The sequence below is a fragment of the Aspergillus oryzae genome, chromosome 8, assembly GCF_000184455.2.
Source record: "Aspergillus oryzae RIB40 DNA, chromosome 8".
In the NCBI taxonomy this organism is placed as follows: Eukaryota; Fungi; Ascomycota; class Eurotiomycetes; order Eurotiales; family Aspergillaceae; genus Aspergillus; species Aspergillus oryzae.
The window spans coordinates 117,953-131,797 of record NC_036442.1 but is presented as its reverse complement, the minus strand read 5'-3'; the positions used below and the strand labels follow the sequence as shown (position 1 = coordinate 131,797).

General features: G+C 52.7%; 6 protein-coding genes across 6 annotated transcripts; 3 read left to right on the top strand and 3 right to left on the bottom strand.

Moving 5' to 3' along the window:
- Nucleotides 1-410: 410 nt before the first annotated feature.
- AO090103000451 (uncharacterized protein) lies at nucleotides 411-2,414 on the bottom strand (the record flags this gene model as incomplete). The annotated part of the gene is made up of 2 exons (XM_001826960.1): nucleotides 411-2,256; nucleotides 2,380-2,414. The coding sequence occupies 2 exons, from the start codon at nucleotides 2,412-2,414 to the stop codon at nucleotides 411-413; spliced, it is 1,881 nt and encodes a 626-aa protein (XP_001827012.1).
- A 1,511-nt stretch (nucleotides 2,415-3,925) lies between these two features.
- AO090103000452 (MFS transporter) lies at nucleotides 3,926-5,558 on the top strand (the record flags this gene model as incomplete). The annotated part of the gene is made up of 2 exons (XM_001826961.3): nucleotides 3,926-5,211; nucleotides 5,267-5,558. The coding sequence occupies 2 exons, from the start codon at nucleotides 3,926-3,928 to the stop codon at nucleotides 5,556-5,558; spliced, it is 1,578 nt and encodes a 525-aa protein (XP_001827013.3).
- A 211-nt stretch (nucleotides 5,559-5,769) lies between these two features.
- Nucleotides 5,770-7,326, top strand: AO090103000453 (FAD-binding oxidoreductase; the record flags this gene model as incomplete). The annotated part of the gene is made up of 1 exon (XM_001826962.1): nucleotides 5,770-7,326. The coding sequence occupies one exon, from the start codon at nucleotides 5,770-5,772 to the stop codon at nucleotides 7,324-7,326; it is 1,557 nt and encodes a 518-aa protein (XP_001827014.1).
- Nucleotides 7,327-7,527: 201 nt separating this feature from the next.
- AO090103000454 (uncharacterized protein) lies at nucleotides 7,528-8,514 on the bottom strand (the record flags this gene model as incomplete). Its single annotated transcript, XM_023233270.1, has 1 exon — nucleotides 7,528-8,514. The coding sequence occupies one exon, from the start codon at nucleotides 8,512-8,514 to the stop codon at nucleotides 7,528-7,530; it is 987 nt and encodes a 328-aa protein (XP_023093972.1).
- Nucleotides 8,515-8,693: 179 nt separating this feature from the next.
- AO090103000455 (uncharacterized protein) lies at nucleotides 8,694-9,626 on the bottom strand (the record flags this gene model as incomplete). Its single annotated transcript, XM_023233269.1, has 2 exons — nucleotides 8,694-9,120; nucleotides 9,289-9,626. 2 exons carry the CDS (start codon nucleotides 9,624-9,626, stop codon nucleotides 8,694-8,696), a joined length of 765 nt encoding a protein of 254 aa, XP_023093973.1.
- Nucleotides 9,627-10,713: 1,087 nt separating this feature from the next.
- On the top strand, nucleotides 10,714-12,325 carry AO090103000456 (flavin-containing monooxygenase; the record flags this gene model as incomplete). The annotated part of the gene is made up of 2 exons (XM_001826965.3): nucleotides 10,714-11,004; nucleotides 11,060-12,325. The coding sequence occupies 2 exons, from the start codon at nucleotides 10,714-10,716 to the stop codon at nucleotides 12,323-12,325; spliced, it is 1,557 nt and encodes a 518-aa protein (XP_001827017.1).
- Between the last annotated feature and the right edge of the window lie 1,520 nt (nucleotides 12,326-13,845).

The following is a 13,845-nucleotide window of genomic DNA, read 5'->3' as shown; positions in this document are numbered from 1 at the left end:
TCAGGTTTGGCTGGAGTGGGTCTGCAGATTCAATGATTTCCGCTTTACAGAAACGACCTTTAAGAAATGCTGTTCACTAGTACATCACATCAAAGGCCGCCAGCCGAGGTTACCGAGGTGGAGTGGTATTAACATTGTTGTACATTCCCAGAGTTGAGTAGATGTGTTCAGATGGGTTAAAGAACCCGATCTCCCAAAGTCATAGTATACTAGTATTTTCATGCAATCATTAAACGCTCCAGTTCGCTATGATCCCAAAAACGCCTCGCCGAAGAACTGAGAAGAGAAAAGAGGGAAAAGGGAAAGGGGAAAGGGGAAAGGGGGAAACCAAAAGGGGAAGAGTCCGCTAGATGTGCGTGATACAAATGAGAAGAAAGGTATTCTGCGCCTGGTCTAATCGTCTACGCCCGTTAAACTCGTCGTTCGGTCACCGTCCAGCGCCGCTTGACATGGGGCTCCTTCGAAGGCCTACTCCCCCATAGACCTCGTTGAGAGAGCGTTCTCTGTGGCAGCTGTGGCGTCCAATCTGACGACTCTTCCGACTTCTTGCCGGAGTGGTGGTCATTGTTGCTAGTCCCATTGGACCCCGACCAGGGATCACCGAAGTTGGGGATGATATCGTCCGCCGTGTCCCCGGCCGAGATCGAGTTAGAGCCCCACAGACCGCTGGGACCGCGAGGAGCGGTGGAAGGTCGTGAAAATGTCCACGAACCGGTGCCCGGTCCAGACACAGCAGAAGGACCGATCACGAACCCGCCTTGTGGTAAAGACGGGCGGGTCGAGAATCGAGGACGGTATGCGGACGATGGAGAACTTAAACTACTGGGCGATGAAAGGACGGATGTCGACAGGTTCGTGACCGGCCGTAAATGATCGGTCGACGCCACCAGCTGTAGCTTGTAATCGCGTAACTCGACCTGATCGTTTCCGGGACGATACGGCGCTACAGGTCCGCCGATCGTGTCTGCTTTCTCGGTGACAGCCACCCGGTCCTTCGGGACTGCCAGCGTGAGGGACGCCGTATTGATGTCCACAAGGGCAGGCTCGCCGGTGATGGCTCCGATGAGTGCATTGCAGCCTGCCCCATGAGTGACGATTACCAAGATCGTGTCGGTGGGCTCGTCCTCGTCGTCCGGGATCTTCGACTCCTCTGCGCTCTCGGACACGGATAGTTGCGAATGACGCCGACGCCGACCGGAGGGAAGGGATGCATCGTGCTCCTGATACCAGCGGACCATCCGCTCCAGTCCGGTATGAAAGCGCGTGTGCATCGTACTCCATTCTTCGCCGTACTCACCCCCATTTCCCCAATTCGGCGGGTCTCGCATGCTATCCCACGGATAGTCGATTCTCACACAAGCATCCCGAGCGTGCGTGACATAACCGGTGGGGATCGGATCGGACGGCGAGATGGCATAGCTCGGCGTCGGGGGCATGTACGCCCCATCGGGGATGGGCGGGAGGTTGGTGTTGATTTTGCTGAGCAACCTCCGGGTGCGTGGGGTGTCTGCGGACCGCAGGGTGTCACAACTGCCGGCCCGATTTCTCTGTCCCTCCCGACGCTCGTTTGACGTGTACACGGAATAGACCTTGCGATCCTCCTCTTCAATAGGGGGAGACAGGGGTTTGTTGCCAAGGCTGCCCCAGCCACCCGGGAAAAAGCCCGTGGCAGGTTTAGTATCGGCTTCCGGTACGATGCTGTCGCGTCGTAATAGTTCGGCCTTGGCGGCAGCGATCAGCCTCTCTGACTTAGGGGGCGGGGTAATTTCCTCGAAATAGTCTGGACATAGCCATTCGCCGAGAAAGGCGTCAACACGTAGAAGAGATCGCTGATCACCGGGAGCTGCAGGGGCACTGGTGATTGCGCCAGTGGTCGGCTCCTGTGCTGGAGACATGACGGGGGCGGACAGGAACCCATTCGGCTGACTCCAACCCGGGCCTGGGCCTGTGCTATCGGGATAGTGCTGGCTTATCCCGGAACCGACAGCGATCGAGGTCTGTAGACACCGAAGATAGGGGGAGGAATGGATAACAATTCGACGCTTTCGCTTGGAAGGATGTGGGCGAAACGATGGCAACGTCTCGCCATCTGTTTGCTCGGGAAGGATATCGTTGTCCAGAGACTTTAAAACATTGCCGATACGGGCCCCCAGAGCACGGGACTGAAGCCAACCGCCATAAGAAAGCGGAGGGTCGTAGGGAGTTGGAGACGTCAGATGCCAGTTCTTATCGGCAGCATCTAAACGGGCACCATGTCTAGTACATCACTACCGGTCAGCAAGTTCCGTTAACATAGAAAGAAAGAGGAGAGAAAGAAAAGAACAGAAAATGGAAAAACACCAGTTCGTAACGGAAAGGCCCAAAGTCTTTGAGACATACCTCGCAATAACGATCGCGGCGGGGGCTTTCCCCATAGTGTGGAAGTGCGGGATGTCAAAAGTAGAGAGTTTCTAAACCCGACCGAAGAATGAGATGAAGCGAGCGAAAATAGAAGAAGTAAGAGAGAGGAAAATGTAGGTATGCTGGCAACTGAAGCGACTGGAGAGCCAAGTCAAGGCAACAGTGGCGTAGTGACTCGTTGGATGTTTCGAACCTCCGGCGGGGTAAATAGGGGAAGAATGAGGACGGATCAATAGACGTCTATAACCGCTTCACGAGATGCGCCTCGAAAGTGTTGTATATATTGTTTGTGAAGGGAGGAAACAACAAATACGAGAGATCAGCGAATGCAAGGAGTTGAAGAAGACATGCTGCAGACAAAGCATATCCTATTAGGGATTGTATTGTTTGCTTTCCCTGTCACGCCCCGTCCGCCTGCACGGGGTTTGACTTTTTTTTTTTTTTTTTGTCCTTTTTTGTTTCTTTCTTTGACAGCCAGCATGTGATTTGGGTTAGGTAACCGGATGAGGTCATCGGGGATCGTCATAATCTCACCCGATTGGGATGGCTATGCACTTTAATGTTCCTTTAATGTCGTGGTTACATAAGATTCAGAGTGCACAACTCGTCTTCGGCTGACTTATCAACCCCAAAGGCGGATAGAATTGTCTCTGGGTGGCTCTAAGAGCCGGGGATGCATCCGTTAGGTGCATTTGGGGTCTCTCCTAGTAGATAATCCTCTAACCTTAATTCTCATCTGCAAGCATTCCTAGAGCCGGGGTGCGGGGGTTTTCTTGCAGGAATATTATGTACTCCGTACTGTATAACAACAGGTACCTTAGGTGTAGATCACGTGTCGGGCATGCATCGCGCATCATGTGCCACAACAGACTGGACTTGGGGATCATTGAACCATTCAATGAATTCATAATGAGCTATAGTCTTAGTTATGAGAGATAGTTTCCTGGTTAACTAATCATAACGATATCCTGTCTCATGAGGACTCTGACAAGCATGATAAACGAGTTGGGCTAATCAGAGAAAGATATATATGTGTGTACATCATGGCTGTAACAAGCAGGTTCTTATTGTTAGGTAAGACTCACAATTTCTACTTACTAGAACAACACCGTTTTACAATGCCTTTAGAGCCTTCCTTATTAAGCCTTCTAATCTAGTTTTCGCAACTACCGTGTCTTATCAATCAGGTTGGAATCAATTCCGAGCCATGTTCCGTCGGGACGCGAACATTGAATCCGACGGGAATCGAGCGGATCCACAATGCGCAACAAATGGCGAGAGCGCAAAGATCAAGTCACCTATGGTAAAACCTGACTAAACATGCTCGCTAGTTAGTATCAAGCAAGGCCGGGGAGAAATTTTAGTAGATATCGCTAATGCGTTCAGGGGCCGTTCTCCATGGATTGTCCCGATCATGGAAGATATAAAGGGCGTCATCCTCGACTAGCTGGACTTTGTTTCCCTTTGAATCTCCATCGAGGGACTAATATACCGAGACGTTACGGAAACCGCTGGAATCAAGATGATGGAGTCTGATATGTACGATGCAACACCGTCTCCATCCGCGTCGAGATCCGACGTAAGCCGCAATGAGTTGAATGGGAAACTGCCGGACGACCCCAATGATGATCCCGAAGCACTGACGCGCACTGACACTACTCTGTCCGCCGTGGTACCGCCGAAGGAGCTGTGGCGGGAGATTCTCTTCGTCGTGGTGGTCTGCATGGCTCAATTCATGACGCAGGCGGGCCTGTGCATCTCGATCGCCCCGGTATATATCATCGGCAGGAGCTTTCAGACGTCCACCCCCGGCGAGTTGAGTTGGTTTGCGGCGGCATACAGTTTGACGGTTGGCACCTTCATCCTGGTCTGCGGTCGGCTCGGCGACGTCTTGGGCCATCGATTGATGTTCATTATCGGCTTCGCTTGGTTCGGTCTGTGGTCGTTGCTGGCGGGCTTCAGTGTCTGGTCGAATCAGGTCTTCTTTGACTGCTGCCGCGCTTTACAAGGAATGGGACCGGCCATGTTGCTCCCGAATGCGATCGCCATCCTCGGGCGCGCATACCCACCGGGCTTGCGCAAAGAGATGATCTTTAGCTTCTTTGGGGCCACCGCGCCGAGCGGCTTCATCATTGGGGGAGTGTTCTCCTCGATCTTGGCACAAATGACGTGGTGGCCGTGGGCGTACTGGGTCCAGGGCATGGTGTGCTTTGCCTTTGCTGTGCTGGGTGTTTTGGTCATTCCGCACACGTCGCGACCTCATTTCCAGAAGGACCTTCCGATTTGGGTGCGACTGGATCTGCTAGGAGCAGCGGCCGGTATCATCGCCCTCGTACTGATCAATTTTGCTTGGAACCAGGCCGCGTTGGTCGGATGGGCCACCCCGTACACCTACGTGCTGCTCATAGTTGGCTTTATCATCTTCGGCGGCTTCCTTTGGATCGAACGCATTGCCCAATGTCCGCTGCTGCCAAGTGCAGTCTTTACCGGTGACCTAGCATGGGTGCTGGGATGTATCGCCGCTGGGTGGTCCAGCTTTGGCATCATTATCTACTACTTTTACCAATTTATGGAGGAAATCAAGGGTAACTCTCCGTTACTAGCCACAGCCAAATGGGTTGCCGCGGCTCCGTCTGGTGCTATAGCGGCTCTGCTGACAGGATTCCTGCTCGGCCGACTGCCCCCTAGTGTCATCATGTTTTGCGCGATGGTCTTCTTTACGGCCGGTCTGTCCGTCTTTGCAACGGTCCCCGTGGACCAGACCTACTGGGCTCAGGCATTTGTAGCTAGCCTTATCACGTCATGGGGCATGTAAGTTGATTGTCTCTCCTAGCCCAAAGTTCACCGCTTTAACAAGTTGCGACAGGGATATGTCCTTCCCATCCGGCACCCTCATCCTCAGCAATTCAATGCCCCACCACCATCAAGGCCTCGCCGCATCCCTCGTGACCACCACGGTCAACTACTCCATCTCCCTCGGACTAGGATTTGCCGGGACCGTGGAGTCGAATGTGAACGATGGTGGACGCAATGTCCTCCGGGGCTATCGAGGAGCTCTTTACTTGGGTATTGGCTTTGCGGGGTTGGGTCTCGTGGTCTCGATTTTGTTCATGTTTGTATCTTGGAGGCGTTCTCAGGTGTCGCACAAGTCTGGATGAGTCTGGCAATAAATCGAGAATTCGTAGACTAGGAGGCAATGTGTATACGTATCTAATCTAATCTAATCTCGAGGATGAGGTCATTACCCGTGCATTGACTTTCCGAGTGGGGAAAAGTCCCGATCAACACCACAACAGGCACCCGCATTTCAAGGGTACTTCACTTAGCATCTCCTTTCTGAACACCTATGTTGTGCTTCAGGATAGCACCATGGAAGCTCACAATATAGCTGTCGCCACCATCGCGGCACAAGTTCACCAATTCCACAAAAACCAACAACCCTTCCGCATTTACCATGGCTCCACGAACAGCACGCGACAATCGCAACATAGCGCGGCCAACACCATCAACACCGCGAATCTGAACCATGTCCTGGCTGTTGACACAGACCGCAAGACAGTTCTGGTCGAGCCTAACGTCCCCATGGACGAACTCGTCAAGGCCACTCTCCCTCACGGCCTTATCCCGCTGGTCGTGATGGAATTCCCCGGTATCACCGCAGGCGGCGGCTTCTCCGGAACGTCCGGCGAGAGCAGCTCCTTTCGACACGGATTCTTCGATGCGACGGTGAACCGGATCGAGCTCGTCCTAGCTAACGGCGACATTCGTACAGCTTCCCAAAAGGCTCCCGACGAGAAGGAACTCTTCTGGGCTGCGGCCTCATCCTTTGGAACTCTCGGTGTCGTAACTATGCTCGAGATCCAATGTCGCGAAGCAAAACCCTACGTCGAACTAACCTACCACTCCACCTCCAGCATGTCCCAAGCGATGACAGTCTTCCGTGAGGCCACTGCATCCCCCAAAACCGAATACCTGGACGGCATCATCTACGCCCCAGACCACATCGTCGTCTGCGCCGGTCGCCTGGTCGACCTGCCCTCAAATCAAACCCCCATCCAACGCTTCGTACGCGCCCAAGACCCCTGGTTTTATATCCATGCGCAGCGCCAAACTCGAAAAATCCATCGCCCGAACGCCGAACCCCCCGCCTCGGTCACCTACTACGCCCCCATCCAAGATTACCTCTTCCGGTACGACCGCGGTGCATTCTGGACGGGTCGTTATGCCTTCAGTTACTTCGTCACGCCTTTTAATCGTATCACCCGGTATATCCTCGATACCTTTATGCACACCCGAGTCATGTACCACGCCTTACACGAGAGTGGGCTCTCGAAACAACACATCATCCAAGACGTGGCGGTGCCGTACAAAGCGACAGGAGAGTTTCTCACCTGGCTCGATAACAAAGAGACCTTCGGCGCGTATCCGATCTGGTTGTGTCCGCTGCATCATTCGCAGGGGATCATGGCTCGCGGCGCCGAGGCGGGACCGCATCAATCTCAGAAGGAAGAGGACCCTGAGGATGACGGGGACTGTCTGATGAACTTTGGGCTGTGGGCGCCGTCCCCCCATGCGTCGGATACGGGAGCGTTCATTGCGCAGAATCGGCGGCTGGAACACAAGGTCAGGGAGTTGGGCGGGAAGAAGTGGCTGTATGCCCATGCGTACTATACAGAGGAGTTTTGGTCGATCTATGATCGGAAACGCTATGATGCGTTGCGGGAGAAGTATCATGCGGCGCATTTGCCGGATTTGTATCAGAAGGTGCGGGTTAATTTGAGTCCCAAAAGCGATGGGGCCACCGAGGGATGGATCGGGTGGGCGAAGAGGATGGCGTGGGAGACGTGGCCGGTGTGTGGGTTGTACGGAGTATATAAGGCTTGGAGAGGAGGTGACTACTATCTGATCAAAAGCAAGAAGGACTGAGGTGGGAAGTACTGCTTTTACTTCCCGCTATCTGAAAGTTGATTTTAAACTAGTCTTACATGGCCATATACCGGGTGGCTAGCATTGAAGCCAAGACAGGAATTGTAAGGACATCAATGGTATCATAATATATCACATCGCGCTGTTCATGGAAAGAGCTAGGGAGCTTAGTCGCGCGAGACTCCGTATGGGCTCCTCAAATTACTGCACGCCCACTGGCCGTGCCCCCGACAGGTTCACGACGCGACCTCCGCCGGCCGCTGCCAGACTACCACCAGCCACGGGCGGCGGAGGTTGGACCCAACCAGGGACCCGGTCATCCTCCGATTCGCGGGCGGAGATAGTCTGCCAGACATTCGGAAAGCCGGTCGGCAAGGCGCCACGCAGGCGTGCACCGGGAATGGCGAACCGAGGGTTCTTGTGGGTTAAGTAGCCGCGCATTAGTCCCTGGGTGAGGAGAGACGCTAGGATGGATTCAAGCTCTCGCATCATGGGCGTTGGCTTTCCTTGCTCAGTTTCTGAGTCTAACTCGACCCGGTGGGTGTATGGATCTAGTTCATATTGAGAGTAGTCGGCGTCGGGCTGTCCGTCCACCAAGACTCCTGGTGGATTGGACTGCCACTGTCCCATGTCGTCAAAACATCCGTCCGGCGTGAGAAAGTCTTCATATTTGGACAATAATTCTGGGTCAGGCTTGGACTCCGGACCGTCAACCTCGTCAACTCCCGCGAAATCGTGATCGGGTAGTTTATACACCAGTTGCGATCCGAACTCGTTCTGCCCGGCCTGTGCGTCACGGTTTTGACCGGACGGATCAAAGCCGAGAGAGCCATGCAAGGACTGCGCATGTTGTGATTGGAGCCATCGCACTGCAGTTTCGAGTTTGTGGAGGTACAGGAAAGGAGGAGGTCCGCGCTGGGCGGAGCCTTGGGGTTCCCCATGAAAGCCGCCGTGGATGAATACTTTTCGCGCAAGCGCACGCCATACGATGATTTCGCACCGATTGCGCAGGGCAAGGAGAATGCCCTTCTGTGCAAACCATTCCGTGGCCGGTGAGTCCAGCGCAAGATGCTCTCGGAAGGCAATGTAATCGCCGCGAACGATGAGTCGACAGATCGGAACAAATTTGTCGGCTAACCCCTCTGATTCCGGCCGTTGTAGCAACTCTAATGAAGGAAAGCGACCCATGATGATGTTACATGGTATCAGGTACGTCAGGATGACTCGCTTTTGGCTGAGCGCCTGGCGATGGCATTGGTCGTAGGCGGATTGAAGGGCGATCTGGGCGGGGTAAAAGAGATTGTTGGAAAAAAGATATCGTCCGAGGTAGTAAAGGTAGGTCACTCTTTGGGAAGCGGGGAAGTATTTCAGCGGCGGGGACTGGGCGCTGATACTAGAAAACATCTGTTCTGCATTTCGGAGTTTCCCGCACTGGAGTCATCTGCGTCAGTTCCTAGGAGCGGTCGAAGAGGTCTCAATCTGGACCGTACCTGGAAAAGCAACTTCAGGCACAGGTTGGCCATGAGATAGATGCCCACCCGCTTGCCCTCGGGCTTGCCATGAACCCCCGGGGTTCCGCTGCGATCCGTGAGGCACTTGATGAACGCTTCCCGGACGACATTCGCGGATTTCTCGACTAATGTCACTTTCTCAATGCTCTCGTCCTGATCAGAGCGACCCTCCATTCTCAACAAATGTGCGATCAATTCGGGGCGGCGATCGAGGCCCATGGCCAGCTTCGCGAGGACTTTGGAAAGGTACAGGACGGTGGGTAGCACGATCACACCGTATTGACTGTCACCGAGTGCAAGAACAGACTGGCTATGGGCGGGGACGACCGCAGAAACAATCAGTAACCGGCCAGGACGACAGGAGCCCAGCGTTACTTCCGATGGCGGTGATATACCATAGAGAGTAATGCTAGGAGCGATTCAGGTGAAGGATGCATCCAGAAGGACTTACTTCACCAGCCCTTTCAGCAGGTTGTAGGTTTCGAGCAGGTTGTCGACGTTCACGTCGCGGAGAAATGTGAAATACAGCTTCATGAAGGTCGGAAACGCGGTCCATGAGCTGCCATTCCTGGTGCGCGGGACGAGCCCTTCGCATCGGCGCAGGAGATCAGCCTCTTTCGGTCCATTGGGATATTGCTGCCGTAACTCCTCGACCATCTGTCGGTAAATGTCGGACAACGGAGGTTCGATTTGTAGGAAATCTTGGAGCTTCGAGCCGTCGCGATTCCCAATAATCTCTGAGATCCCCGACAAGAATTTGTCAAGGACCGGAGCGCCTTGCATGGCCATATTGGTGAATGGGTTCTTGGGAGATGGTTGGCGTCAAGGAATGAAAGCTGGTGGGCGAATGAAGATCGTCATGGGCGTGGAGTTCGCACGACGCGTGGAGGAAAAGGTTTTAGCGATAGTTGCACATGGTTATCGAAATCCAATATTTAGAGTGCGCGTATAAACAACAACGGTGACAAGGTGGAATTGGCCCGTGGAGGTCGAGGTCGACACAATTGAGGATCACATTATCGCTGGAAGTTCTGGCGGATGCCATGCTTGACCGCCCTAGACCCAATCGGGAACAGGTCACGTTTTGGGCAGAATATCCACGTCTCTTGTGTTTACAGAGTATGTTCCGTATTGTCGAGTATCATTAACACACACACACACACACACACACACACACACACACACACACACACACACTCAGTTACGACTTAGTATTCCCACGGATTGATCGCATCTCCAGTAAGAAGTCGGTGATGTTGACTAGTTGGACTGGGTTGATCATGATCCGTCAATCAATGAAGATCAGTCGCCTCCAATGACGTTCCGACATGGGATTCCACACCAGGATATCCTAACATTTTGAATTTCCATATGAAAAAGGCTGGACTCCAGGACAGATGAAAATAGTAACTCGTCAGTACGACTCGGGACGGAAACTGGTTCGAAGACGGAGCTAACGGGAACAGGCAACTCCCGATAAGATAAGATGCACCTGGGAAGGGATGATGCCTGAGAAAACAGGATGGATATGGGGAGAGACGGGATGTGATGGCATGAGAGAGGAACATAACGTAATGGAGGCAGCATGGATTCTGACCAGATCTCTCCCGCATGATGAAACCATTGGTCCTTCTTGCGTGGCCTTCTCCTTTTCACATGCATTGAAAAGAAAACGACCTTCCGACCAGTGATCCACCCACTACGTCATGGTTTTGCATCTTGCTGCCATTGAAAAAGCGCCTCGATTCTCTCCTCTCGTCGTCTTTCTTTGACACACACAAACTATCGAAAATAAACTGATACACAACCGTTTCTTACTTTTCCCTTTTGTATCAATTGACTGGCTAGTTTCGGTGAATCCTCAAAGACAGCCACCATGGTTCAGCCAGGGACGTCACAGTCCTCCTGGGTGGACTTCATCAAACACCCTTTCGTGGGCACCTTCACCTTTTTCTATCTCCTGTTTCAAGCGGTTCTCAACTGGTTCTTTGCTCCTGCCCCTCCGCCACCCGCTTCACTCGTCAATGGCCTTCCCAAGAAGCGAGTGGCTGTCATTGGTGCTGGGTTAACGGGCGTGTCCGCCGCAGCTCACTGTGTTGGTCATGGATTCGACGTGCAGATCTTCGAGGCGCGTTCCAAGGCGAAGGGATTGGGCGGTATCTGGAGTGTATGTTTTCATGATTTTCAATTACAAGACAATGGCTGATACAATGACCTGGCAGAGGGTGAACTCCACGTCCTCCTTGCAGATTCATAGTATCATGTACCGATTCCATCCGTCGGTGAAATACGATAATGCGTATCCGACGCAGGGAGAGATTCGTGAGCAAATTGTAGACGTGTGGAAGCGCTATGGCCTGCAGAAACATACGGCATTCGAAACCCCCGTGACCTCCGTGAAGCAGGCCAAGGATGGCAAATGGATTATCAATGATGACGAAGAGAAATACGGCCGCTTTGATGGCGTGGTGGCATCGGTAGGTGTCTGTGGAGACCCGAAGATGCCGCCGTTGCCCGACCAGGAGCAGTTTAAAGGTAATATCTATCACTCGTCGGAACTGGATGGCAAGGATGTCGAAGGGAAAAAGGTGCTCATCATCGGCGGCGGTGCCAGCGCCATTGAGGCCCTGGAGTTTGCGGTTCAGTCAAAAGCGGCGGAAATCGATGTCCTGTCGCGGTCGGATAAGTGGATCATCCCCCGGAACGTGCTGGTGCAGTCCTTGTTGGCGTTGAACATCTTTGGAATGGAGACATCCTTTTCGTGGATCCCGGAATGGTTCCTGCACAAGTTCTTCTATCGGGATTTGCAGGATATTGCACCCTCGGGCGGCCTTTTCACGACAACGCCGATGGCGAACTCGGAGCTCTTCGACAAGATTCGGGAGGGTAAGGCGCGATGGCTGCGCGGCGATATTGTCTCCGTGAAGGAGAACGGGATCCTTTTCAATCGCCGCGCCAGAAAGGTGCCCAAGGGCGGTCCGGGCCATGAGTCGGTCGTCACGGGAGATGTTATTATCATGGCGACCGGCTTTAAGCGTCCGTCACTATCCTTCTTGCCTGACGATGCGTTCGAAGAGCCGTATACTCCACCTAGCTGGTATTTGCAGGTGTTTCCCCCGAAGTACCCCGAGATTTGCGCCAACAATAGCACTTATGTGGACGCTATTGGAACCGTGGGCAATATGCATATTGGCATCTACACGCGCTTTTTGCTCATGTTCTTGACGGATCCCTTGACGCAACCCACGGAGGGTCGCATGAAGACTTGGATCGACTTCACCCGCTTTGTGAAACAACATTCCCCGACCAACGCATTCGACTTCTTCACGTACTCCGAATTGATCTACTGGTTTGTGTTTGTGATCCTGGTCAACCCATTCCGGTGGAAGTGGGCACCGTTCGTGCTGTTCGGTGTTGGCCGAGCGCTCCCAATGGGGGTGGTCAGGCAAGAAGAGTCGTTCCGCAAGCAGTTGAAGCAACAGCGCTAAATCATGTTTTCAAGCACTGGATTAGAGCTGTTTATCGAATGAATGGGTACTCTTCCATTCTCTCATTTGACCAGGGACACTCGAACTGCGCCTGGCCGGTACATCTGAGCCAATCGGGCTGATGTGCGCACTTCTCGCATCTCGGTGTCTCGCGGTTACACCGCGACCTAAAAATTGATTGACGCGGCACATAGATGATTAATGAGGTCATGTCTGCTTACATAGTTGAAGCATATTGCGACGCATGTAGCAAGCATTTTAATGAATGAACATTGATACAAGTTACTATGCCAGCGCCCTGTAATTCAGATCTGCCATATGCAGTTCCTACATGTAGATGAAGAGTGCTCAGAATGTCTCAACAGCTCACCCTCTGTCAACCCAGCCGGTTCTAGCATCTAATGACACAATGGAGACAGCAGTAGCCTGGCATTGGATGTAAATCCTTTCACCGTCATGATGCCGAGGGACAAGAACTGAGACACCAGCGTCCTCTAGCCGATCACTTCAAAAGGCAGTGTAGCATAGCACGAGTTTTGGTATCAATGATAAAAGATCATATCCCAATCCCTTGAACAGACACCCTTACACCTGGTGGTCCAGAGAGCTGGCAGAAGTATGGATATCAACCAATGTTCCTAAATTCAAAATCACCTCATGGGAAACTTCTTTCTCGCACAAGGAAAACAGCATAGCTACATCTCTTAGTATCAAACGTTAATCTAGACCATCGAGGAAACAACTGAATGCATCTGATATCTGTTGCAGTGGTCTACTCAAGAACTGATCACAACGTTGTAGGGCTATGATCTGGGCACGGTGTAGCACGTGTCCTTCCAGCGAGTCGCAGCTGCGGTGCCAGCCATACAGTTTGGCGACCAGAGCATCTTAACTGCAAGGAAGAGACGTCCCAGACCAGAAATCGGTCAGCTTGGCAGCTTGCCCATGGGGTCCGAGGGATTCATTTGCCGGCAGGGCCAAACTTCAGTATTGCTCGAGGGAAATGCCGAGGGAGAGGAGGAGAACGGAGTGCGCATCCCATGGATCCATACGTGTCGTTTGAAGCGTGAGGATCAGTGGCAAAATGTCATGTACGAACTAGCATGTCAAGACTTGAGGTAAGGCTGGATTCAATCATTGGGAATTGTATAATATCGTGTGGAGAAAGTGCCTCAGAATGATCAGTTTAACCAGCCATTGGATGCGTGATTCAGTAGAAGGACTGTCATCGCATGCAACCGGCTCGTCATTGCCAAGAGGCCCCGAACGACAGGACAGCCTCATATGAGTTCTAGACATCGAAGGCAATGTGATTCCCAAAGATGGGATGTTGTCATAGACATTCGGCCGAGGTATCAAGATTGAGAATCGACCAGACGTCAATGTCGATATTGAATTTCGGAATTGAAGGATGGCAAAATGTGTTCGGGCCCGAAGAGGTTAATCGCACGTATTTCGTGTGGGCTGACGTTCTTTACCATGGTTCGTCTCGTACCTGCGTGAAGCTATTGGTGCGCTAC